General features: G+C 45.7%; 1 protein-coding gene across 1 annotated transcript; it reads right to left on the bottom strand.

Moving 5' to 3' along the window:
- Positions 1–4,162: 4,162 nt before the first annotated feature.
- Positions 4,163–22,683, bottom strand: SAXO1 (stabilizer of axonemal microtubules 1). Its single transcript, XM_084898085.1, has 3 exons — positions 22,510–22,683; positions 12,537–12,739; positions 4,163–5,256 (listed from the first exon to the last, which is right to left on the bottom strand). Exons 1-3 carry the CDS (start codon positions 22,536–22,538, stop codon positions 4,253–4,255), a joined length of 1,236 nt encoding a protein of 411 aa, XP_084754211.1. The 5' UTR covers positions 22,539–22,683; the 3' UTR covers positions 4,163–4,252.
- Positions 22,684–24,271: the final 1,588 nt, after the last annotated feature.

The following is a 24,271-nucleotide window of genomic DNA, read 5'->3' on the forward strand; positions in this document are numbered from 1 at the left end:
TCAAAACAAGAAAAGTTCTATTGGGACAGTATCCACAAATTACCTGAAAGATGGGGGAAATGTGTAGCTAGCGATGGATATTACTTTGAATAAAGCACTTTTGATGTTACTCTTGAAATTATAGTGTTTTCTTTGATTAGAAAATCCTCCATTATTAACTGGTATACCTAGTACACCATTAAGTTCTAATAAATGATAAAAGTGTCATAGTGAAATAGCAGGAGGGTCATCAATGGACAAGGGTTTTCAAGAAACTTGAAGAAGGCAGGGGGTAGGTGGTGGAATGATGACTAACAAGTACAGAAGTGAAGCCACAGCCTAGAATAAAAATACAGCAAGAATTCTGGAACTGGTAGGGAGCAGTACTGCCAGGCATAACCCAGAAGGCTTTCCAGATTTGAAATGCAGATAGCATAGAAAGCAGACTGACAACTGATGCTAAAACTGGGATTGCTAAAAGAATCACTAACAGTGGACCCCACCTTCTCCACCCTCCAGCCATTACCTTGCAGAAGATCCAGGCCCAAAAGGAAGGGCTCATCTTTAAAGATGTAGACACTTGTGGAAATACAATAGCAGTAGAATGGAGAGTCCTTTCCGCTGTTTTTTATGCTGTGTTTGTACCTCAGCTGGAGGACAAAATAGAGATGGTTCCTGATCACACGAGAGTGATGTGCCAGGGCCCATGCAGGAGGCCCCACTGTCAGGGAATCGAGGAACAAGACCTTCCCTGGTCACCTGCCCTGCTGGCACAGGGGCTGCCCTGTGCACAGCACAGGCAGGGAGACACCATCATTGGGACCTCACCCCAGGAGATGGCCCTTGGCAACACATCATAAGCCAGCAGACCACATCCTCCCAGCCCAGAGCTTCCAGGCCAGTAACCCCAGCAGCTGTAGCCCATCAGCCTTATTGGAAACTCGGCTTCTCTCTCACAGGATGCTGTGCCATTTGGGGGCTTTGGAAGCCTTCTCTGTTTTCTTCTGCAGAACCTCATCCACAGAACAGGCTGCATTCTGTGCTGCGGCAGGTTTCCTGTTTTGACATACAACCTTTCCCTTTGTGTCGCATTCTTGGTCTCTGTTAACTCTCTTTTATACATGCCTAAAGCCTTGAGAACCCTGGGCTGTGGCAGGTGATTAAGCTCCCGCTTCAGTCTCACAACTGGAAACTAGGATATCAATCACGTGCAACATTTCAAAAGAAGGCAATCTGTTTGGAGCCTTTCATCGTCAGGGTTTATGGAACGGGGTCATATCAGGTGTTACAGCAGTTAGTATATGCATTCTAATAGAATGGATCCTTTCTCCAACTGACTCTTATATGGAAGTCCAATACCCAGAATTGATTAACAAGCTGCTGCTTATGACAGAGCAAGGGGGGCTCAGGGAAACCAGAGCCCCATCCGCTCAGCTCAGCTTCTCTTGCCCTCCTCATGACCCAGGTTACCTCCTAAAATGGCATTTCCAGGGAGAGCAGTTAGCAATCCCAACTCAGAACAACTAAAAAGTATGTTAATTATAGGGAAAAAAGGTAAATATGTTACCTTGTAAAACATGTACAATGTAAAACACGAGCAGTTATCCTTACCTGCATGCTTGTAAATACCAATAAAATTATAAGTAGATTCAACCAGGCAGAACTCAGCAACCATCTTCATCACCACCACCATCATCCTCACCTACATTTAATGAGAGTTAACCATGGGTCAAGGATAAGTGATTGACATATATTCTATCACTCCATTCAAACAACAAAATCATGCAGCCAGTATTGCTAGTGTCCACGTGTTAATGAACTTGACCAAGATCCCCTAGCTACTGGGTAGGAGGGGCTAAGATGCAAGGCCAGATCTGCTGCACAGTCTTCTAGCATGCTCTTGGCCACTGAGTTGTACTAGTCCCCATAATAGGTACTTGTGTCCTTCTTTATATATTTTCTTAATTTTTTACTTGAGTTAACCACTTTAATAATAATAAAGGTATTTTCTTTAGAGACCAAAACAGGACAGAGAGTGGGGGGTGAGGGGAGACCCTGCGCCTTAAGTTCAGAAGTGAGCAGGGCAGAGATGCCCCGGATAGCTCATCCAGCTGGGGTCATCATGGAGGTGACCCTGCATGTCACAAAGGAAGGGCTCAGAGGACATTCCTCACCCCGAAAAGGCTCAGCTTAACCAGGCAGGTTCATCCTTCTTCATCATCTTCTTCCCTTCCTACTCATCAGAAACGTTAGAAAAACATATTAGTCTTTATATAATCAAGTATTGTCAGATAACCATTGTGAAAAGAAGGGAGAGGAAGAGGAAGTATAAGAGGACTAAAACTCCTAATTAACAAAACAGACCATGACTAAAGTCGATGAGTCAACAGACAGCAGAATAGATGCATTATTTAGGAATATGATGGAAAATGTTACCAGAAACAGATCAAATTACACTGTTCTCTTGGGAAGGGACAATGGAGGAGGCCAAGAGGCTGGGGCATAAGAGATTGCTGAATTTTTATAAGCCTTTTAGCACTGTTTGGCTTTTCAAATCAAGTGCAAATATTTCTATGATTTGTTAAAAAAAAAAAAAAAAAAGAAAGAAAATGACAAAACAAAATAATAAAACCTACCCTCCTCAGTAATCTCCTTTAGCTTAATGGACTCCAGGAAAGACTTCAGACAGAGAGAATGTGGTTTGATGTGGCTTGTGGAGCCTTGAGAGCTGAGACACAGCAGACGGGAGATGCCTGGTGTTTGGGGAAGAACACTGGATCTTGAATCAAAAGACCTAGGTTCCAACCTTGGCCTTGGTGCTCCACAATCTGTGGCCTTGGGCAATATGTGTAACATCTCTGAGCTTCTCTACCCCATAAGGGCAGGCATCCAGACCCCATGGAACCAAAAAGAGGATTAAATTATGTAAATCCAAACCCAATGATGCAAACTAACGTCATGGTGAGGCTACAAGGGGTAGGGGCCTGAGAAGTCTGGGCCAGGGAGAACTGAGCCCTGGATAAGAGGTGCAAGTTGCTCACCCATGAACCAGGCATTGAGCCCACGCTCGAGTCTCTGGACTTGAGCTGAAATTTTCTCCCCCCACCACCATGTTACCAAGTTCTCTGAGAACATGGAGTATGTTTTAAGTTTTTGTGGATTCAAGAGAGAGGTGGTAACCCAAGTGTCCATCTGCATCCCTCTGTGAGAGGCTCACCTATATCATGAGCCCATCTGACTCCGGATGGAGATTCTTGAACAAAGTCCTCCCTCAAGTCTTCGAACTTAATCTCCAAATCGCTTAGCCGTAGAATCAAACTTCGTGAAACCGTAGGCCCCAAAGAGAAATCTCCAGCCCTTTCTCCAGGCCAGGGTCCAGATCACCACTAAGTCAAGCTTTGTCACAGATCTGGTCAGAGTTACCATTTTAGGACAAGAAGATGCACCTCCCCAGGAAGTAGCCCAGCATGGAGCCATATTTTCCAGGGGCTGGCTGCTGAATGCCTGGTTGCCAGGATCCCTCTTTCCCCTCCTCCAACTGGAATCAGAGCCGGCACGGGTTCAGGGTGGGAGAGGCCTGGCAGGTCCATACTCCCACTGGTCGGCTGTCTCCTGTTATCAGAGAGACCCACGCACCATCAGACAGCACTGTTCTTGATGGTGTGTCACAATATGGAGAGGTAGGAAGACACCCTGGGAAAAACGAACCTGAAACAAGACTCGAGACTGAGCCAACGCACTCCCCCCAGGACAGGGATAAAATGGGGACTGAAATCTAAAATCTCTCCAAGGTCCTGGGAACACAGCCTGCTCTTGGCATAGGCAGCAGGTGGGGGCTGATGATTCGGGCCTGCAGATTCACTCGCCCCCCCCCCCAAAAAAAAAATATATAAGTTTATACTTTGGCACTTCCTACTTAGCAAGGGTTAATCACAATGTCAATTAATGCAATGATTACATTAATAAAATACCCCTGGTTCAGAGGGAACCTCCTAGAGACCAGCTTTGATTCCATGAGCACCAGGTAAGGGACCCAGAAGGGAACTCTGCAGAGGGAGGGTTCGAGGAGTAATTACCAGTAATTACCAGTGACTAAATGTCATTTTCCTTGAGTCAAGTGATTCTCATTTTATTCAAGTGTCCTGGAAACGATGATGATGATTTTTTTTTTTTTTTCCATTTTGGGGAATTTCTTTTCTGTCCAACAAATAACTTTCAATCGTCTGCTTTTAAAAGTATTTTGCAATTTCTAAATAAATTTTTTTTTTTTAAATCAGGCTGACACTGCCAACTCCTGAGGGTTGGGTTTTTCGGAATCACCTACAGAAAGAGGGCTGTTCCGCCGAGAGCCCGTGTGGGAAATTGGCCTGTATATCCTGTGCCCCGCAGCATCTGTTTCTTCATAGATGTAGCCAGGGGGCTCAGGGTAAGAAGCCAAGCACCTACCTATATCCTTGGGGGTAAAGCTGATGGTGTATGTGGTCTGGCCCTCCACAGGGACATTTGCTCGGGGACCAGACCAGAGGGGCTTACAGCTTTTGGTACTGGTGGGTGGGTGGGGCACATAGTGGGCCCTGGTGGTGGTCAGGCAGTCCAAGGGCTCGGTGGGACGGAGCAGCTGGGGAACGGGCTTGACTGGCTCCATGCGCCCGCTGACCCACTGCTTGTAGTGATCCCTGGTGGTTGAGGAGCCTTCGAAGGGGGGACCTTTCTTGATGCAAACCACCGGTCGGCAGGACTGAGCTGGAGCCCCCTTCGGGTATGTGTAATGGGATTGCGTCGTTGTCAGAAGGTCCATCTTTTCTTCAGGAGGGACGTAGGGGACAAGAGGTTTGTAGAACAACTGGGGCGTTGGCCATGCTTGGTACTTATCTCGAAACTCAGTGGTGTTACAGAAAGGTGCGTCTAATCTGCAGGAACTGACTGGCGGTTTCGTGCTCTTGGCAGCCTCCCCCATCAGGCCCCGGAAGGACTGTTTGTGGGTGGTGAGGCCTTCAAAGGGGATCTCACAGGGCTTGAACTTCTCTGCCTCATACACAAAACGCTTCTCTATAGGGTGGGGCACGTAGCTCATCTTGTAGTTAGTCAGATCCTCCAGGGGGATGTTACAGACCTTGGGCATGGCTGGAGGCTTACAGCTCATGGTGTTCACTAGACCCTTTAAAGCGTAATCATCCTGGTGCGTGGTTCTATAATCAAACTTGGCAGATTCTGGCCGGTAGGTGTGTTGTGGACGAATTAGATCTCGTCTTGGCTGGTTCCAGGGTAAATAATCAGCTGAAAATAAAGCAGAAGTCAAGTAATTATTCATAATTCAAGTCACTCAACCTGCATGTATTCCAAGGGGTCTTCAAAGCCATACACCAGTCTTCAGTGAGATGTTCTTTGTGACAAAAAACAGAGTGGATCTCTACCATCACTTCACTCAAGGGCTTGATATTTCAACTTCATGGTATCTGAGAGTTACTGTGCATAAGAGAGAAATTTATAGCACACCCTACAATGCTGTACATAGGGATTTTAGAGGGTCCATGGCCGTGGGAAGATCCAGGGAACCGATTCTAGCAGAGCTGTCACACCACTGACTTACCCTAGTCCAAGAAGAGTTCCATCCCTCTGTGGGGAAGGCGCATGTGATACAGTGAGGCAGGAGAGGCACAACCCACAAATAATGGGCTGCCAGCCAGACCAACCAGGCCTGCCTGGTGTGCATGGGAAAACTGCCATTGTGTCCCTCACCCATCCAGCTAATCCACACTAATCCAAAAAAAATAAGGGCATTGTATTGGCTGGTGAGAGAATAATAGCAACTGCCTCTTATATAGAGCTTATTATATCACAGACAGTATTTGAAATGCTTTCTGTGGTACTTCTTTTAATATTTAGACTTCCCTAATGAGGTGGGTACCATCAATATGCTCATGTTACAAATGCAGAGAGACTAAGATACTTGCCCACAGCCTATTCTGCCCAGATGGACCAGGGCCAGGGGGTTGGGGGTGTGATGGAAACCGCAGGATAAAACACCACAAACTCACATTGTTCGTAACAATGGTTTAGTAGTGTTTCTTAAATAAATACTTTTCAATTTTCTGTATGCCTTTAGTTTCCTGAGCCCTAAAATAGTTGATTTTTTACTGTTTTGTCCAGTTTTATTGTTGCTTTTGGGGCAGAGCATTTGCCAAGTTCCTCACTCCACCACTTTGGAAGTCCTGACATCCCCGCCCCCCGACACACTCTTAAGTTTATTTTAGGCTAATAATACTACCAACTATTTATTTTAAATTGGCTTCATTTTAATTGAAAATCTAATCTTTCTCCAAGAGCCATTAATGGCTCTATCAGCATCTTGAAAGCATTAGGGGGCCTCAGAGAGAACCATCTTGCTGAATATAAACCACATGTTTCCCCGTCAGACTTCAGGCCTCCCTGATATGGGGCTATCTACCTGTAGATGCCTACACGCTGCCTCAAGGTCCGTGGGGGCTGGAAGGACAGGGTTTTTCTGGCCCTCTTCCATGATGGATGAAGTGATAAGCAAACAGGTTCCTAAGCTGAAAGTTGCCTCGTGTAATTTCTGATACCCAACAATACAGTTTAAACCACATTATTATCCAACCTTCTAACTTCCTCCACCCAGCATATATTACAAAAAAAAAAAAAAAAAACCCTTCACAAGACCCTGAAAAACCTCAGCATTTCACATGACAAACTGTTCATAAGCATGAAAACCATCAGTAAAGCCCTTCAGGGCCAGGGTGTCATGTGGGTAATTGGCAAGAACCTCTTTAAAAGGGATTCCATTCAATAATGTGTCTTAAAAAAAAAAACTTAGCTAAACCTAAAGCTGAGCATCAAGTAATTACACTCTCAATCTTTCCAATTGCACAGTGTTTTGAAAATGTCAAAATTACAACCAAATGCTGCTGGAGCATATTTTACTGGTGGTTTTCTAGTAGAGGTGCTGGCCATACGAGTGGAAAGGGGAAAGTTTGCATATTTTCCCTGTAGAACCATAGTAAGTGGAGCATATAGATATAATATAGATGGAACTCATTGAAATACACATATTTAATGAGCTTGGTCTTTGGTTGTTTTTTCTTCCCCCTCTTTGGAAGGAAAATCAATGTACAGCCATAAAACCATAAGGTTGCTATGGGAAAAAAACTTACTAAAGCAGCAAATTTCCACAAGAGACAAACAAGTCATCAAAAGGTGATACTCCAGCCTGGCCAGCGTGGCTCAGTGGTTGAGCATCAATCTATGAACCAGGAGGTCATAGTTCAATTCCCGGTTGTGGGTTCATGCAAGAGGCAGCAGATCCATGTTTCTCTCTCATCAATGTTTCTATTTCTCTCTCCCTTCCCCTCTCTAAAAATTAATAAAAACATTTTTTGAAAAAGGTGATACTCCAAGAGATAAGGCAAGAGCCCCTCACACATACAAGAGGTTGTGCAGGACTTATGCAAGGGCAGAGTAAATGCCATGGGTCTTCCCCAAGCCTTCACTCCAGCTCTTGGTCAGGGCCCACCGAGTAATCAGCTAAGTGAGGATTTGTGCAAAGCCAATGCCACACTGTCACCAGAGCCCTTATAAACAACTAGAAGCCCGGTGCACAAAATTCGTATGTGGGGGGGAGGGGGTCCCCGTCAGCCCAGCCTGCACCCTCTCCTATCTGGGATCCCTTGAGGGATGTCCGACTGCCCTTGTAGGCCCGATCCCACTGGGATTCACAATCCGGGACTGCTGGCTCCCAACTGCTTGCCTGCCTGCCTGCCTGATCACCCCCTAACCACTCCCCTGCCAGCCTGATCAATGCCTAACTGCTTCTCTGCTGGCCCGGTCACCCCTAACTTCCCTCCCCTGCTGGCCATCTTGTGGCGGCCATCTTGTGTCCACAGGGGGGCAGCAATATTTGACCACATGGGGGTGGGCATCATGTGTGTTGGAGTGATGGTCAATTTGCATATTACTCTTTTATTAGATAAAATGGTCCAGAACTGCTCATTAATGCCTTTTTTTGCTAAGCACACCTTGGTAACATCATCCCCTTTGTAATGTGCTAAATGCTGGAAAACATGTGCTGGCCATTCAAGGCCCAGTTTTGGCAGCCATTATATATGATAGGGGAGTAAGGGAGCAAAGCAACCATTTACATTAATAGAATATGTTAAGTATATACTATTCCAAAAAACTACTAAGACACATAGGTTGCTAACAGGCACCTATCGATCAAATCTAACTATAAGTACATTTCATTGGCTACATACTGATTTGTTTGCTTTCACACCTGCATTTCAAGGGGAAAAGGAGAATATCAGGCTTTCTCAATTTTAACTTTGTCAGTAGGGAAAAGTCAGCCACCATTTCATTTTAGCAGTGGAACACTATTTTCTGGTTTGCAGAGGGAAATTTCAGATGTGGCTGTTTGGAGAAGGTGAGGAATATGGGAGAGCTGGAGGGGAAGAGTTTAAAGCATATGTATTAGGTTGTTGTTTTTCTGTGTGTTTATTTTGAGTATTTTGCTGGAATAAAGAGGAAGGGCTGTCTTCAAATAACAACAACGGCCTACTCTGCCCTTGCCAAACCCTTAAGGCAAGCAAGGAGCATTTCTCACTCCCAGACCTGTCCTTGCACCTAGGGAAGGGTGGAAGGGAAACTGGGCTGCTCTAACCTAAGCAAGCCAAGATTCACAAATCCAGGAGGGCCATAGAAAGGGTGTAGAGGAAAGGAGAGTTTGTAGCTAAAAGTGCCTGCTCCCTCCCCCCTCAGAAGGGCTCCCTCCTACCTGCTCGGTGTCCATGTCCATGTCCATTTTTGGCCTTCCATAAACACTGAACGAAAAGGAATCAGGAGGCAAGAGTGCCATGACCATGTACCTGTACTACTGACTCCTTTGTAAACCATCTACTACAGTGCCTGCTGCCTTGTTGGGTGTAACTGGCAAAGAGAAAGATGGATCCTTGCCCTCTTGGAGTTTACAGTCCGGCCACGGAGACAAATGTTAAGAGGGGCGGGGGTGGAGAAAATTATGCAATGAATTACAAAACAGGGGAGTACAGGGCACTCTTAGAGCATCTAACAGGATGTGTCTAGTCTGGCAAGGGGTCAGGGGTAGGTCTGGAAAGGCCTTGAAGGGTGTGACATTTCCGCTACTCACTGAAGAGCAAGTACTAGACAGGGCAAGGGAGAAGGGCTCTGTAGAGAGGAAATAGCATGAGGGATATGTCCTGAGACAGAAAAGACATGGCAGAAAGGAATTGAAAGGAGGTCCTGGGACAGGGCAGAGGGGCGCTGGCAGGAGGCGCCAGAATCCACAAGGCATCAGAGGAGTTGGTAAAGGGTTAGGTTTTATCCCAAGAACCATGATAATTATGTGAGGACTTTTAAGTGGAGAAGAAATCAAGGAGAAGGCCATTTAAAAACAAAAAACAAACAAAAAAAAACCTCCCTCCGTCCCCCCTCTCCCCCTCCAGTTCCTTTCTAAGGAAAATGAGTAACTGCTGACAAGGCCGCTGACCGGAGGGAGCTCTGCTCAGGTGTATGCCTGGAGAAGGCAGGACTGGGACTTTGCTAGGAAGAAATAACTAAAGAACAGAAGAGAGAGGGTGTAAAAAGACAGGCCACAAAAATACAGCGTGGAAGAGGCCACATGGGGGAAGGACACAGGCAGGGCTGATGAGGAGAAGAAAGACTAAAGTATCCGTGGACTGGAGGTCCCAGTAAGGCCAAGGACTGCGGTGGGAGTGGGTAAGAGAGCAAGCGGAAGGACGATGGTGGGGTGCACAAAGGCGGAACCATTTCTGGGTATTACAGTGTCCAGAATGTGGCAGAAGGTGGTTATGGAAAAGTGAACAAGAATGATAGCAATGATAAGAAGGTAGAAAAACAAAGACCACATTGCTGAAGAGGCACTGAGTCGCAGCTCCTAGGAGAAGCAGGAAAGATCAGCCACAGGTGAAGTCTTCTAAAATATAGATTTAGAGCTCCTGGAAGGGCTTCAAGAACATTCTACACTCCTCCCAAACCCACCCACCCCCCTCCAAGCCTCCTGACTCCTTTTGCCTAAGTGTTTGGCTTGACTACATAAAAGCAACTATTAGCACAGTTGCTCAGAGATTCACAAACGTGTTACATGTATTCCTAGGGAATATATATGCATCGTAAGCAGAAAGGTTACTGATAAGCCTGGCCTCCAGTCCCATGGCCTCAGCCTATGGCTTGTGCTCGTAGAGGGTCTGCTACACAGCTTGCACCACACATATGACTCCATGTCCTGTGTCCCTACCAGACTCAAAAGTCACAAAAGTTACAAAAGTTCACTGTGCTTCCTTCACAGTCCCTAATGCCATGTCTAAGATGTATGTAGTAGATGCTCAATAAAGAATGACACCATCCCATTTATATAAAATTCAAAACTATCAAAACTAATTTATGCTATTAAAATTCAGCATAATGGTTCTATCCAGGGTGGGGAGGGTAACTGGATGGGAGTACCAGTATTACATTTCTTGATTTGAGTGCTATTTATGTGGATGTGTTCAGTCAAAATTCATTTTCTATGCGCAGCAAAGAAAACCATCAACAAGAAAAAAAGACAACCTGCTGAGAGGGAGAATATATTTGGCAATGATTCATCCAATAAGTTCTTAATATCCAAAATTTATTTTAAAAAATAAATAAATAAATAAAAACTCACACAAATCAACACCAAATAAAACAAACCATACAATTAAAAAATGGGTAGAGGACCTAAATAGACACTTTCTATAAAAATGACATGCATATGGCCAACAGACATATGAAAAGATGCTCAGCATCATTGTCAGAAAAAGTACAAATTAAACCACAATGAAATATCACCTCACACCTGTCAGAATGGCTATCATCAATAAGTCAACAAACATCATGTGTTGTTGAGCATGTGAAGAAAAGGGTACATTCATGTACTGTTGTTGGAAAATCAGTAAGGAGGGTTCTCAAACAATTAAAAATTGGACTGCCTTAAGACCCAGTTACTCCACCTCTGGATATAGATCTGACAAAACCCAAAACACTAATTTGATCAAAGATATGCACCCCTATGTTCATAGCAGCATTATTTACAATAGCCAAGATAGGGAAGCAACCCAAGTGCCCATCAACCCAGTGGATAAAATTGTTGTGGAACACCTTACCTGTGGCCTGTGAGCACTGAAGGGGGTTGTACAGAGGGGAAAAAAAAAACTTGTGGAACACATATAAATTGAACATTACTCGGCCATCAAAAAAAGAATGAAATCTTACCATTTGCAACAGAATGGATGGACCTAGAACGTATTATGCTGTGAAATAAGTCAGTCAGAGAAAGACAAATCATCTGATTTCATTTATTATGCAATCTAAAGAACAAAATAAATGAACAAACAAAATTGAAACAGACTTTTAGACCAGAGAGCAAACTAATGATTGCCAGAGGGAATGGAGGTGGGGGGACTGGGTGAGAAAGGTGAAGGGATTAAGAAGTACAAATTGGTAGTTACAGAATAGCCAGGGGAGGTAAAGTACAGTATAGAAAATATATTCAATAATATTGTAATACCAATGTATGGTGCCAGGTGGGTACTAAAAATATTGGCGGGAACGCTTTGTAAAGTAACTATATGATTGTCTAACCAATAGGTGTACACCTGAAACTGATACAAATAATACTGAATGTAAACTATAATTAAAAATAAATTAAACAAATAAGAAAGAAAGAAATGGCCCTGGCCTGGCATCTCTGTTGGGTGGAGCATCATCCCAAACACCAAAATTCCTGATCAGGGCCCACACTTAGGTTTTGAGTTCGATCCCAGCCAGGGTGCCTATGGGAGGCAACCAAACGGATCAACATTTCTCTCTCTCTCCCCCTTCCCTCTCTCTCTAAAATCAATAAAAACATATCCTCAGGTAAGAATTTTAAAAATAACTAGAAAAACAAAAAAAATCAATACTTGTTAAATGCAGTTTAAAAATTCATTAGTCTTTATAATTATTATTTATACATTTTTTCTGTCTATATGTTATGTTTCCATATTTTTTTTAAATGAGAAGTAAATCAATCACTCCACTGAAATGCTTCCACCATGTAGGATTTCAACAATAAGTTAAAGTAGGTGCTGGCAAAGATGTTCTATAAGAGGGAAGACATGAACTGTCTTAGGCCTAGCACGCCCCACGGTCTCTGTCACCACTACTCGGCTCTTGCTAGAGCACAAAGGAGCCACAGAGGATGTGGACATGACCCAGCGTTGGCTGTGTTCCAACGCAACGTCCTTATGAACACTCACCTTCGAATTTTGGATCATTTTCACCCATCCTGAACCAGTCTTGAGTTTTCCTAAGCATTCAAATTTTAAAAACCATGCCTAGCTCTCCAGCTGTACAAGAATGGGCTGCAGGCCTGAGGTGGCCCACAGGAAATGTTTGCCCAACCCCGGCGCGAAGGGGCTGTGCATGTAAAACACAGCTCCTGGCCTGCGTCCGCTCAGCCCGTCCCTTGTCCCTCTCCCACGCTGCCCTCCAGCATCTCCCACCTTTGTAAGTGGGCAGACTCTCCATTCTGTCGCCACGTGGATGTTTACTGTCCCGAGGTTTGATGGGCTCCACTCGACAGATGGAATAGGGATTGTAATCTTGCTTATACGTCGTGAGCAGATCCATGTTCTCTTCACTTGGGACGAACGGGTCATGCTGGTAGAGCTTCACTGGACACACTTTGTGGGGCCCAAAATCTCTCCTGTAATGAAAACAAGCGCGGCATCGGCCCCTGGCCCAGGGACGGCTCTTGGCTTCCACTCAGCCCAACTCCACAAATGTCGGCTAAGAATGATCTACTCCATCCCCGACTGCTGCTCCTCCTCTGTTTCCCACCTTCGAGAAAGACACCTCCATTCCCTGCTCACCCACGCCAGCCAGGCTCCTGGACACCATCTGGATCCACCCCCCACAGCTCCAGTCACTCACCAGCGATGGCCCCTCCACCTCATCAGTCTGTCTTCCCTCCAAGGCTCAGGCCCTGGGCATTCCTCACTTGATCCGGTGACAGCTTACCACCTGGAATTCCTGCTTCCTTACAGCCACTTCGACTTCAGTCCCCCGAGTTGGCCAGAATAAGCCCTCTAACCTGAAAATCAGACCATCACTCCCCAGCTTAAAACCCGCCCAGATAAAGCCCAACCTTCTAGCATGGTGTGTAAGCTTTGCTGGCCCTGGCCCTGCCTTACTCCCCAGCCACATCTCCCACCTCCACCGGCCCACATTCCACCTCAACCACCCTGGCCACTGAGAAGGCCTCTCCTCTGGGCCTGCTCTTCCCGCCTTCCTTCCCCCCGAAGCCCCCTCACTGTGGAGCTAACTTCTGTTTTTTCAGACACCACCACTTCCTTCTCTGTGCTCCTTATAGCTTCTCCTGCTAATATTTATTCCCTTCCTCTACTCGACCTTACAGAAAACCCAAAAGAGCAGAGCAGTACAATAAAGGGAGACACTGGGCCTTTCGTTTCCCTGCTCCCTGCCCCCAGTGCCCTCATCATTGCAGGGAGCATGACACAGTGGGATGAAAAAGCGTGATGGCCTTCACTCAATAGGAAACGCTCCCTTCCCTAAGCATGCCACAGCTACAGAGAGGCCAAAAGCTCACTCACTGTCCCTGGATCCCCCTGGCGACACCAGGGCTGGGCTGGGGCTTCCAGTCCCCACCAGGGCAATCCTGACTTCCAGCTCTCGTGCAAACCCTCCTAAGCAAATACCTTCCCTATCCCCCCTCCCCGCAAGGCTCTGCTTTACAGGACAGCCTGGTTTTGCCTGGAACCCATTTATTAACCTGGACAAGGGGAGGTAGATTGGCCCTGATGGTGCTTGCCAAAGCAGCCTCACCAAGGGAGGGGGGAGGTTTCCGGGCAGGAAAACATCAGGCCCAAACACCAATAAAACCTACTTCCCGGCCGAAATCTGGAGCAGCATTACTGGGCCACGCATGACTGGCAAAGGTAACACACTCCGCTGTAACCTGTCTTGCATGAATTATATACATGGTTGTCCATAAATGCCTGAAAATGCTTAGTGGGGTGGGGGCAGCGAGTGAGGAAGCAGCAGAGCTGGTCTCCCCAGGGCTCTGCGGAGGAAATGGGAGATGCTTCAGTTGAACTCCCAGGAACACCCTCTGGGTAGATTTAAAAATATCTCTGGGCAGCAGTTCCAGGTCTTCAGCCTGGGCTCCCTTCCCCCGAGCCCATGTGGGTAAACAGCGAGAGGAAGCTGAGTGACCTGAGGCCGCTGGCAGCCGACTATGTACAACTGGGGCTCCCGAAGGAGCAGCTCAATGAGAACCCAAGGGTCAGTCCACACTGGCATCCTTCTTAGTGTAGCTCATGCCAGGGTCTGCTTAATACACAGCCAACTGCAGCAGCAAGGGGCCCGGGGGGGGGGGGGAGGGCCTAAGCGGCACAGAGAAATGGCAGTTTCCAGAAAGCCCTGTGTGAATAGTAATTTCTGCAAAGCAGCTCTTATCAGAGAGTTTGTGTTCTCAGGGGAGGGCTCCGAAGGTACAGGTGAGCTCTCCTCCTTCCCTAAAGGGATGGAAAGGCCCTAGCCAGTTTGGCTAAGTGTTGGCCCTTGGACTGAAGGCTCAAGGGTCTGATTCCAGTCAAGGTCATGTACCTTGGCTGCAGGCTCCATCCCTGACCCTGATCAGGGCTCGTGTGGGAGGCAACCAATTGATGTGTCTCTCCCCGTCCCTTCTCTAAAAATCAATGGAAAATATCCTTGGGTGAGGATTAACAAACAAAAGAGGTGGGGAGAAGTTTAGAGGCAGCGGAGACCACACACACACACACACACACACACACACACACACACACCTGCCTGCATAAACCCATGTTCATCAGTGGCTACCCCAGGGTTCAGCCCTGTTCCAAGGAGGAAGATCAGGAGATGCCAAGAGTAAGTGGTAAGAAACAAGGCCCAAAACCCAAGCTGTGCCCCACCCAACCCCAGAGCATCCAGGAGTGCTTTCCAGTCACGGGACCCTGCACACAGGTCATGGCATCCTCTTCCGCCGTTACTCCCCCGAGGGAGCCAGCTTCTCCTTCGAGATACCATGACAACCTTCTTTCAAGGGCTTCCTTCAGAGCACTTAATGCCCTACTTCCTGCTGTTTCTACAGAAAAAGGGCAGAAAAATGCCCAGAATCAAACACGGGTTCATGGACTGCCCTAAAGCTGGTTGCTCAAAAGCAAAAGCTGATTCAGCACAGTCCTTGCTCACTGTATTGAGGGAAAGAAATTGTTCACGAGCCTCCTTCTCCAGTACAAAATGTAAGTCCCTGTGAAAGCACATCTATGATTGACTATCCTAGTCAGCTATAACTAAGAAAAATGATCTTGAGGGGGAAATGATCTATTTCTGAAGAGCAGAAAGGTTTTCAGTTGAGCTCATTTATCCCCCACCCAAAAATACTTGCTGTGGCCTAGAGTGAATTTAATCTGAATTTATGTCCCTCATTATGTTTTTATGTTGAGGACATTCACTGAAACCTATCAGTAACCACAACACAACTGCATGTCCCCAATCTCACATAATCCAACATCCTTTAAGGTCACATAAAAGAAAAGACTATTTTATCCTTCCCAGAAATTGCTCACTTTTAGTAGCTTTTTTTTTTTTTTTTTAAGAACACTCCTCTCTTCCTGTGTTTCATTCCCTAGTCCCTGTGCCTATTGTGACTAAGAACCAAGAAAAAAAATGGTCAAAGATGTTAGGTTTCTTTCAGGTGTGAAGTCATAAAAGTTATATAGTAAGGAGGATGGAGAGAGAGAGTCTGAGTTAAGTCAAGGTTAAAGTGTCCTGCTGGGAAGGTCATAGCAACTTACTCCCCAATCACAGGAAAGTGTTTGACAAGTCAGAACAAAAGGAAAGAAGAAATAACAAAGCCAACAGCTCGGGTGCCTGGAAACAGGGCAAAGAAGATTTCCACAGTGATAAAAGGGCCATAAAAAACTGCTTTTTAAGACCTATTATTAATGTTTATCTATGAAAACTTCAGAATTTGTTAGTGTACCCAACTAATCAATCATATTAAATGGAATCCATTTTTAAAAGAGTTTCTCCTCACCCTGGCTGGTGTGCCCAGTGGTTAGAGCATCAGCCTGCACACCAGAGGGTCTCAGGTTTGATTCCCAGTCAAGGGCAGATACCTGGGTTGCAGTTACATCCCCGCCCCCAGTCAGGGGGTATGTGGGAAGCAATCAATTGATGTGTCTCTCTCCACCCTTTGCCCCTTCTTTCCACTCTCTCTAAAAATCAATGGGAAAATATCATCACTCCTCCAGTGAGGATTAAAAAAAAAAAAGTTTCTCCTCTTGCCCAAAGCTAATCTCTTCATCCCTACCCTAAAACCACTCCCTCTTTCATGGAAACCTCATCTACGGACCATCTTCTGGTCTGTGCTTAAACCTTTTCCTTTACTGCCTCCTTTCTGTCAGTTTTTAAACATGCTCCATCCTTTCTAAACTTTAAGGGGTGAAAACAAAATATGACACAAGCCTTACTGGAGTCCATTCCCCTCCAGTCCTCTCCTTGCCTCTCTCTCCTAGGATAAAGATTTGCCTTCCTCACCTCCCATCACGCTCCACCCATCAACTCTGATTCTACTCCTTCCTTGCTCTACGTGAGGCTGAAAGGATCACCTTGTTTCCAAATCTAGTCACTGCTCTGCAGGCCTTTATCCTCCTGCACCATCTTCATATTACCATCCTCTCTCATTTTTTAAACACTCTTTCCCTTGACTTCTGAGATACTCCTCATGATTTGTCCTCTCTCTTTCAATATGGGGTTTTGCTCTTTGTCAATCAATTGATTTGATTTCATTACTTCCATGCAGGATTCTAAAATTTCCCCGAGTTAAAAAGCACCCTCTAAGAAAACCATTACATCATCCCAGGAAGGGTGGGGAGCCCATCCCAATGCCCTGAGGAAGGTCCCTAGGCTGAGTCAAAGGGCTTCATTCTTGTCGCTGGTCCTGATAAGAACAAACAGCTCTCCTCATCTTCACAATGAAAGGCAGGGGTCCAAGCACCTGCCTCCAGGATTTAGGCTACATAGTTCTGTCTTCTGATCTTATCACCTTGACCCCCACTAAAGCTAATATCTGTCACTGCTTCATTTAAGTGCTGGACAAAAATATAAAAACAACTACCTGTAAGCACTAAAGAGCAACCAAGACAGGAAGATTCTGGAGCAGAATCAACAAGTGAAAGAAGAGAATGGCACTGGGTAAGCCTCTGTATGAGTTCCCACTTTGTTTCAAGGCTTCTGTCTGAAGACAGGCTCTCGTCTGTGCTAGGAAAGACAGCTAAAATGGGAATAGAACACCTTCCCCCCCCTCTCTCTTTCTCTCTCTCTCTCTCTCTCTCTCTCTCTCTCTCTCTCTCTCTCTCTCTAATATATTTTATTGATTTTTTACAGAGAGGAAGAGAGAGGGATAGAGAGTTAGAAACATTGATGAGAGAGAATCATTGATGAGCTGCCTCCTGCACACTCCCTACTAGGGATGTGCTGCAGCCAAAGTACATGCCTTTGACCAGAACCGAACCTGGGACCTTTCAGTCTGCAGGCTGATGTTCTATCCACTGAGCCAAGCCAGTTTCAGCTTCCATCTCTCTTGACTGAAGAACCAGAGGACCAAACTTTGAGGCAACCACAGGTACCACCAGAAAGTGAAGAAGGAATCCTGGAAAGGAGGGAACCAAAGACAAGAAGCTCAAATTTTATCTATCACTGGGCCCAAATCTCTAGCTGACCTCACATGCATGTCAGCCTTCAAGCAACAGGCTAAAGGTGGAGAACTGAACTGAGGCCCAGCTGGTGTGGCTCAGGGGTTGAGCGTCGACCTATGAACCAGGAGGTCACAGTTCGACTCCCAGTTGGGCATATGCCCGGGTTGTGGGCTCCATCCCCAGTGGGGGGTGTTCAGAAAGCAGCCAATCAATGATATTCTCTCTCTCTCTCTCTCTCTCTCTCTCTCTCTCTCTCTCTCTCTCTCTCTCCTTCTTTGAAATCAATAAACAATATATATTTATAAAAGACTAAAAATAAACTGAACTGAGATTTAAGCTGCCACCCAAGACAGAGTTTGCATTTTCACTCAGTCCAATCAAGTCACCACCTATCTGCTCTAAAAAGAAGAAAAAAACATCTTCAGAAGGGAATATAGAAAAATCTAGTCTCCACTGTATGACATTAACAATATACAGGATCAATCCAAAATTACCTGGCATACATACAAATGTGACCCACTCTCAAGGAAGAAAAAGATAAATCATGAGGACCAACCCAAGCAGACCCAGATGTTAGGACCAAAGCAGCTATTTAACGATGCTCAATTACAAAAGGCAAAAATGAGGTCATAATGAATTAAAAGGAAACCACAGAAGGCAAGCAGTAACGAAATAAAAAGAACCAAATGTATACCCTAAAACTGAAAAATACAGTATCTGAAATAAAACATCCGCTGGATGGGCTTAACATTAGAATGGAGGTGGAGGAAAGATTCCATAAACTTGAGAACAGATGAATAGAAACTATCCATGCTAAAGAACAAAGGGAAAAGAGATTGTGGGGGGAGGGATGAACAGGGACAGAAAAAAATAAATACTTGAAGAAATAATGGGCAAATTGTCCCCAAATTTAATCAAAGACACACAGCATCAAAGGCTGTGAAATTGCTCTGGCAAGTCTAGTGCTGAGACCTAATTCTGCATGTCTTCATTAATTCTCAGGCCAGTGTACAGAGGGGGTAAGTATGTCCCTTGGGGCACAGGTCTGAGTAGAAAGCCAAGTATGCATTTGAACAGAAAATGTGTAAAATTCCATGGGTGGGGAAGGACCCAAGCCTACTAGCAACTTTCTTGCTTCTTTCCTGGCTTTTGAAGAGGGCACCAAACGCCCTTTCTCTTTTTAGCTCTTGCCTCCCTGCCTCTCCTCAGTTTACCCAACGTCTTGTCCATAAAGGAAGACAGGTGCACTGCCAACTTCCTGCCCTCCGCCCTGCAGCCAAACCCACCAAGTCTGAACCGGCAATCTCCGCACACACATGTGCATCTGCAATTCGCCCTGACCGTGGTCTCCCTTTAGGAGAAAGGTCTCACACCATCTTGAGGACTCACTTCTTTCCTACGACGTTATCCACTTCGCCCCTCTTAAAGGATCTGGCTTACCTAACAGAAATCATGTCACAAAATGGGGCCCGGGTGTTTTTACAGAATGACACGCCTCGGGGGAAATGAGGTTTGAAGTATAAACCTCTTCTTCATAAACTGGTCAGAGGCTGGTCCTTTGTGGGAGAATTACCAAGGGCTGTGAGAAAGCATCATAGGGGGGGGGAGAGAGACTGGAAATCACAGACCCTCTCCTTACGGCACCTGCGGTAAATCCTTGAGATTTACAGTCAGCAAGAGTTGTGTGCAGCTGTGCTCACGCCTCATGCTGGGATGATAACCTTTCCAGAAACCAGGTGTTTTTTGTGTCTGGGCTTAATCACCAAACCCAGCCAAGCCCTGGGTCACATGACTTTATTATGCAGCAGGTGGCAGCCCCACGGCCAATCTGGGAAACCAAGCCAGGTCAGTCTTCAGACAGCAACGTGGGTGGGACATTCTGGTCATAAGGGTCCCAAGGGCAGAGGGATGACAATCCATGCAGACACCGGGGTGTGCAGACACAGGGCTGACCCATCCCATCCCCCAGAGGCCTCTTGGAGAGGGAGGGACACCCAGAACACAGTTTCTCTGCATTCCTTGACGGGGAATCGTTTTATATATGTCCAGATACATGAATCAGAGTCTCTGATGAGTTTGTAAGGCTCAGAAAAGATGGTTGACAAAGTCGTGATTTCTGCTCGTTTATCTCAATAGGAACTCACTGGAACTCAAAAAAGAAAGCATCCTGATAGGGACATAGTTTTGTGGGTCTATGATCACTAGTGGCCAGCATGGAAGACGGGGGCTGAGAAATGATTATATTGATGTAAAGGAGTGAGAAGAGATGTCCTCTGCTTATTTCTCCCTTAGTTCTCTTTCTGGGGAAGAAAACAAAGGACGGGAGAAGGAGTTCCGCTCTTTTCCCTTCCCCTGGGAACCTTGCTCCTCCCCCTTCTTCGTTTTAAGGCCCCCAGGATCACGAACAACTTGTTTTGGAAAATCTTTCCGTTCCTGCATTCCTCCACTTGGGCCACGTCTTGACATGAATGATATTATTACTCTGGCCCTGACAAGAACAGAGGGGCCTTCTGGGTGATATGTTTATTGTTGTAAGTGACGTGAGGCGAGGGTGATTTAGGACAGGTCAGAGGGGAAGTTTTTGTTTTGCAAAGCGCCATCGGGAGCCCAGAGGGCCTGTGGGGCTCCATCCGGGGGCTCAGCCAGGTGACAGAGCACGAGCACGGCTGCTGCCCCAGAGAGAGGGTTTATCCTCCTCTCCTACGCTTGTGGGCAACAAACAGAAATGATTCCTCAACAAGTAACCCTCAGACATCCTTTTCCATATTTCCAAGACATGAAGCAGATCCCTAATATAAGATCATCTGAAGCTATGCTATCCTTTGCATTCTCAGGGAGCTCTTCATTTCCCGAAAATTGGGTATAAACAGACAAGAAAACCAGTATCTAGTCTGCATGTGATGTCTGCAAGCCCTTTCTCAACACAGCTCTTATCCTTCACTCCCACTCACATGTCTCTTAGGAATAAGCCAAGGACTGCCCATTCGTGTTAATCAGGGTTTCTTAAAAGGAAAAGCAATGTTCTAAAAGAGTCCACAGCTCTGGTTGTGGTCTTTAGACTCTTAGAAACTAAGAATGCTGTATTTTCTTCGTAAAGTGAGGGCAAACTTTAAGGCTCGTATTGTTTAAAAAGCCATAGGCTGAAAAGCCAGGTTGCATAAATTACAATTTTTTTTAAGAGGGACCCGGAAACCTTGTGCTTAAACCAAATCACTTAAGAAACCGCACTGCGTGAGAGTGACCTGATTCAAGGCAAGTATCAGACCGGCGCTGGAGTCCCTCCCTTTGTCAAGCTGCTCCATCCAGCGGTTCCCACCAAGCTCAGTAACCCTTCACATCCTTTCTCCCGTCTCCCTTCCTGCGTCTTTTCTGCCCCAGAACCCAAACGTGGGCTTCTTCCTCTAAACGTACAAGACAGCAGCTTTCAGTAGGAACTCTATGCCTCCAGCCCACCATCTAGGCAGAGGGTGTTCCCAGGCCCATCCTGGGGGACCCTGGGGACAGAATAAATTCGAGCTCTTCGCCTGCATCCTCTGGGGCCTTCACCACAAAAGCAGGTCCCAGGCTCAGGGAGGATTTCACCGGGTCTTGAGCACCTGGAATGCGCAGGCGCTGAGCTGGGCCATTTCCTCTCTACCTCGAGGCAATCCTGCCGCCACGAGGGGTGGCACAGGCAGTGAGCATGTCCATCTCTCAGGCCTCCTCTGAAACTGATCTACGCCATCTGAAACGCTGCCCAGCTGCACTCAGAGATTTTTCTCTACTCCACGGGGTCGCTGGCTGCAAGGTACCACCTGGCGGTAACTGAGGGGTCGAGGACAAATTCTGTTCGAGGCCTGCAGCATGTAGAACAATCCTGAGGCTGATCCTCTCCCCCAAAACCCTTAATAAAGACACCTCTGCAACCCAGATACACTGAGCCCAGGGGTTCAGCCTCTGCACGGCGCTGGAGCTAAGAATCAGAGTTTATTAGGCAAGAGTCATTTAAAAGGAAAGATTCCTCCTTGAAGAACATTCAAGGGGGGGAGGGGGGCCAATTCAAAGTCTATAGCGTAATTTCAAAGAAGCCCACTCTTCCTCTGTGATCAAGTTCTCCTTCACCCCAACCAACATCACATCACCATCCACCTAAGCCAGGGGTCGGCAAACTCATTAGTCAACAGAGCCAAATATCTACAGTACAATGACTGAAATTTCTTTTGAGAGCCAAATTTTTTAAATTTAAACTTCTTCTAACGCCACTTCTTCAAAATAGACTCACCCAGGGCCACGGTATTTTGTAGAAGAGCCACACTCAATGGGCCAAAGAGTTGCATGTGGCTCTCGAGCCGCAGTTTGCCGACCACAGACCTAAGCTGACCCGGAGCTTAGCTGCCAAAGCCCAAAACCCCTTTTTCAGCAGCTGCCCCCTCTTTCCATCCCTTTATTATTTTACTTAACCTCCAACCCTTTTTATGTAGATCAATTTAGTCTTTCCCCTCCCCCGTTTCCCTGCCCTCAACACAAGAATCCTTTCTCTTTAAGAGGAGATTGGGGAAAACTGAACAGATTAACCCATGCAGGATTTTCAGAGACACAGCAAATTAACATTAAGACAGTAATAGCATATGTCAATAGTGCACATTAATGCAGTATTGAACATTATTACATTACATTATTACATCAATTGTACATTAGTCTCACACATTACCCCATTAATTATATGTTCACACATGCATACCACTGCCCTCACCTCGATGTGCTCAGGCCTTCCATTGGCATGGCCCCTTTCTGGTACTCCGTCCTGGGCTTGAAGGACTCTCTGGGCAGGTATGAGTGATAGATAGGGTAGTTCTCGGTGTATTCGGAGAGAAGACATGGTTTCTCTGTTTTATCATAAATCTTGGTAGGGAGATGTGGACAATGATGCCGCCTATAAAAACACATGAAATTAGGGTGGTTACCTTCTTGAGAGGATCATATCCAGTTTAGTAATGCTACCTTCTCAAAATGTGATCCAGACTATGAATCCATGACTGCTACCTTTGAAGACAGAAATTTAACCCTTTTTTTTCTACTGAACTATGTAAAGTCGCCAAATTTTTTTTAATGATCTGTAATTGCAATTGGTTAATTGTCAAAATTTCTTGGATCATAAAGTTACACATAAGCACCCAGCCAGCGTAGCTCAGTGGTGAGCATCGACCTATGAACTAGGAAATCACGGTTCAATTCCTGCTCAGGGCACATGCCATGTTGCAGGTTTGATACTTACTGTGGGCATGCAGAAGGCAACCTATCAATGATTCTCTCTCATCATTGATGTTTCTCTCTCTCTCTTCCTCTCCCTTCCTTTCTGAAATCAATAAAAACACATTACACACAAGCATGGCTGATGTTCAGCCGTTACATCTACCCTATTGCTTGTTTAAATACTTCCCTGAATTAATAGTTAAATGGTTGTGGCCCCCGAGTCCTCTGAGTACCAACTCAACTGGCCCAGGCCCTCCCCTGAGGCCTCACAATCACCCAACAATTAGGGCTCAACATCTAACCTAACAGAGTACTCCAAGTCTGTGCTCTGGGGTCAGGCTACTGTCTTTCCTCAGTGATTCCTGGGTCAATTCTGAATGTCATTTTTGCACACAAGTGGTATACTAAATGCCATTGACTCCGTGAAACCATATTCTAATTTTACAGCTGGCCTTTATTCTGAAAGGTCTCACCTCAATTGCTGCATCTTTAGAAAGACTTCTGCTGATCATTTATTTCTAAAATACACCCGCTCCCCTCTCTCTCTCCGTTTCTCTCACCACACCATATGCCCTTCTCATTACTTACCGTTATCTGTAGTTGGCATTGTCTATCTCATCTATCAAGTTCACGACCTTCTCTATCTTGTTCACTGCTACATCCCTAGTACCTCATATCCTGCCTGGCACACAGTAGGCACTCAATAAAAATTTATTGAATGAATGACTAAGTATATAAATGAATGATTAAATAAACTCTATGTCTCATTATGCAGGTGATAAATAATAATTTGCCATTATATTTTATAGTGAGCTTTTCATTTTACATGTTAGTAATAAATGAACCCTATTATTCTACTAATTGCTGGACAATGGGCAACTATTTTGAGCTCTCAAAAACTAAGGAGTGTATCGCCGAAACCGGTTTGGCTCAATGGATAGAGAGTCGGCTTGGGGACTGAAAGATCCCGGGTTCGATTCCGGTCAAGGGCATGTACCTTGGTTGTGGGCACATCCCCAGTAGGGGGTGTGCAAGAGGCAGCTGATCGATGACTCTCTCTCATCGATGTTTCTGACTATCTCTCTCCCTTCCTCTCTATACAAAATCAATAAAATATATTTATAAAAAAAAAAAAACTAAGGAGTGTATCAATTATTTGTGTGCCCATATACAATCCTTACAAACCTCTAGTCATCAAACACTAGCACATTGACAAAACTCCATGAGTGATTTCCAACTTGGTTATATGAAGGAATGGCATG

The sequence above is a fragment of the Pipistrellus hanaki genome (genome assembly GCF_964339955.1).
Source record: "Pipistrellus hanaki genome assembly, chromosome: 11".
Taxonomy (NCBI): domain Eukaryota; kingdom Metazoa; phylum Chordata; class Mammalia; order Chiroptera; family Vespertilionidae; genus Pipistrellus; species Pipistrellus hanaki.

Coding starts and splice junctions, on each gene's coding strand:
- SAXO1 (XM_084898085.1), bottom strand. CDS start 22,538: ATGCCAATGGAAGGCCTGAGCACATCGAG. Junction 12,740..22,509: donor GAAGGCCTGAGCACATCGAG/GTGAGGGCAGTG, acceptor TTTTCATTACAG/GAGAGATTTTGGGCCCCACA. Junction 5,257..12,536: donor GAGTCTGCCCACTTACAAAG/GTGGGAGATGCT, acceptor CTTTATTTTCAG/CTGATTATTTACCCTGGAAC.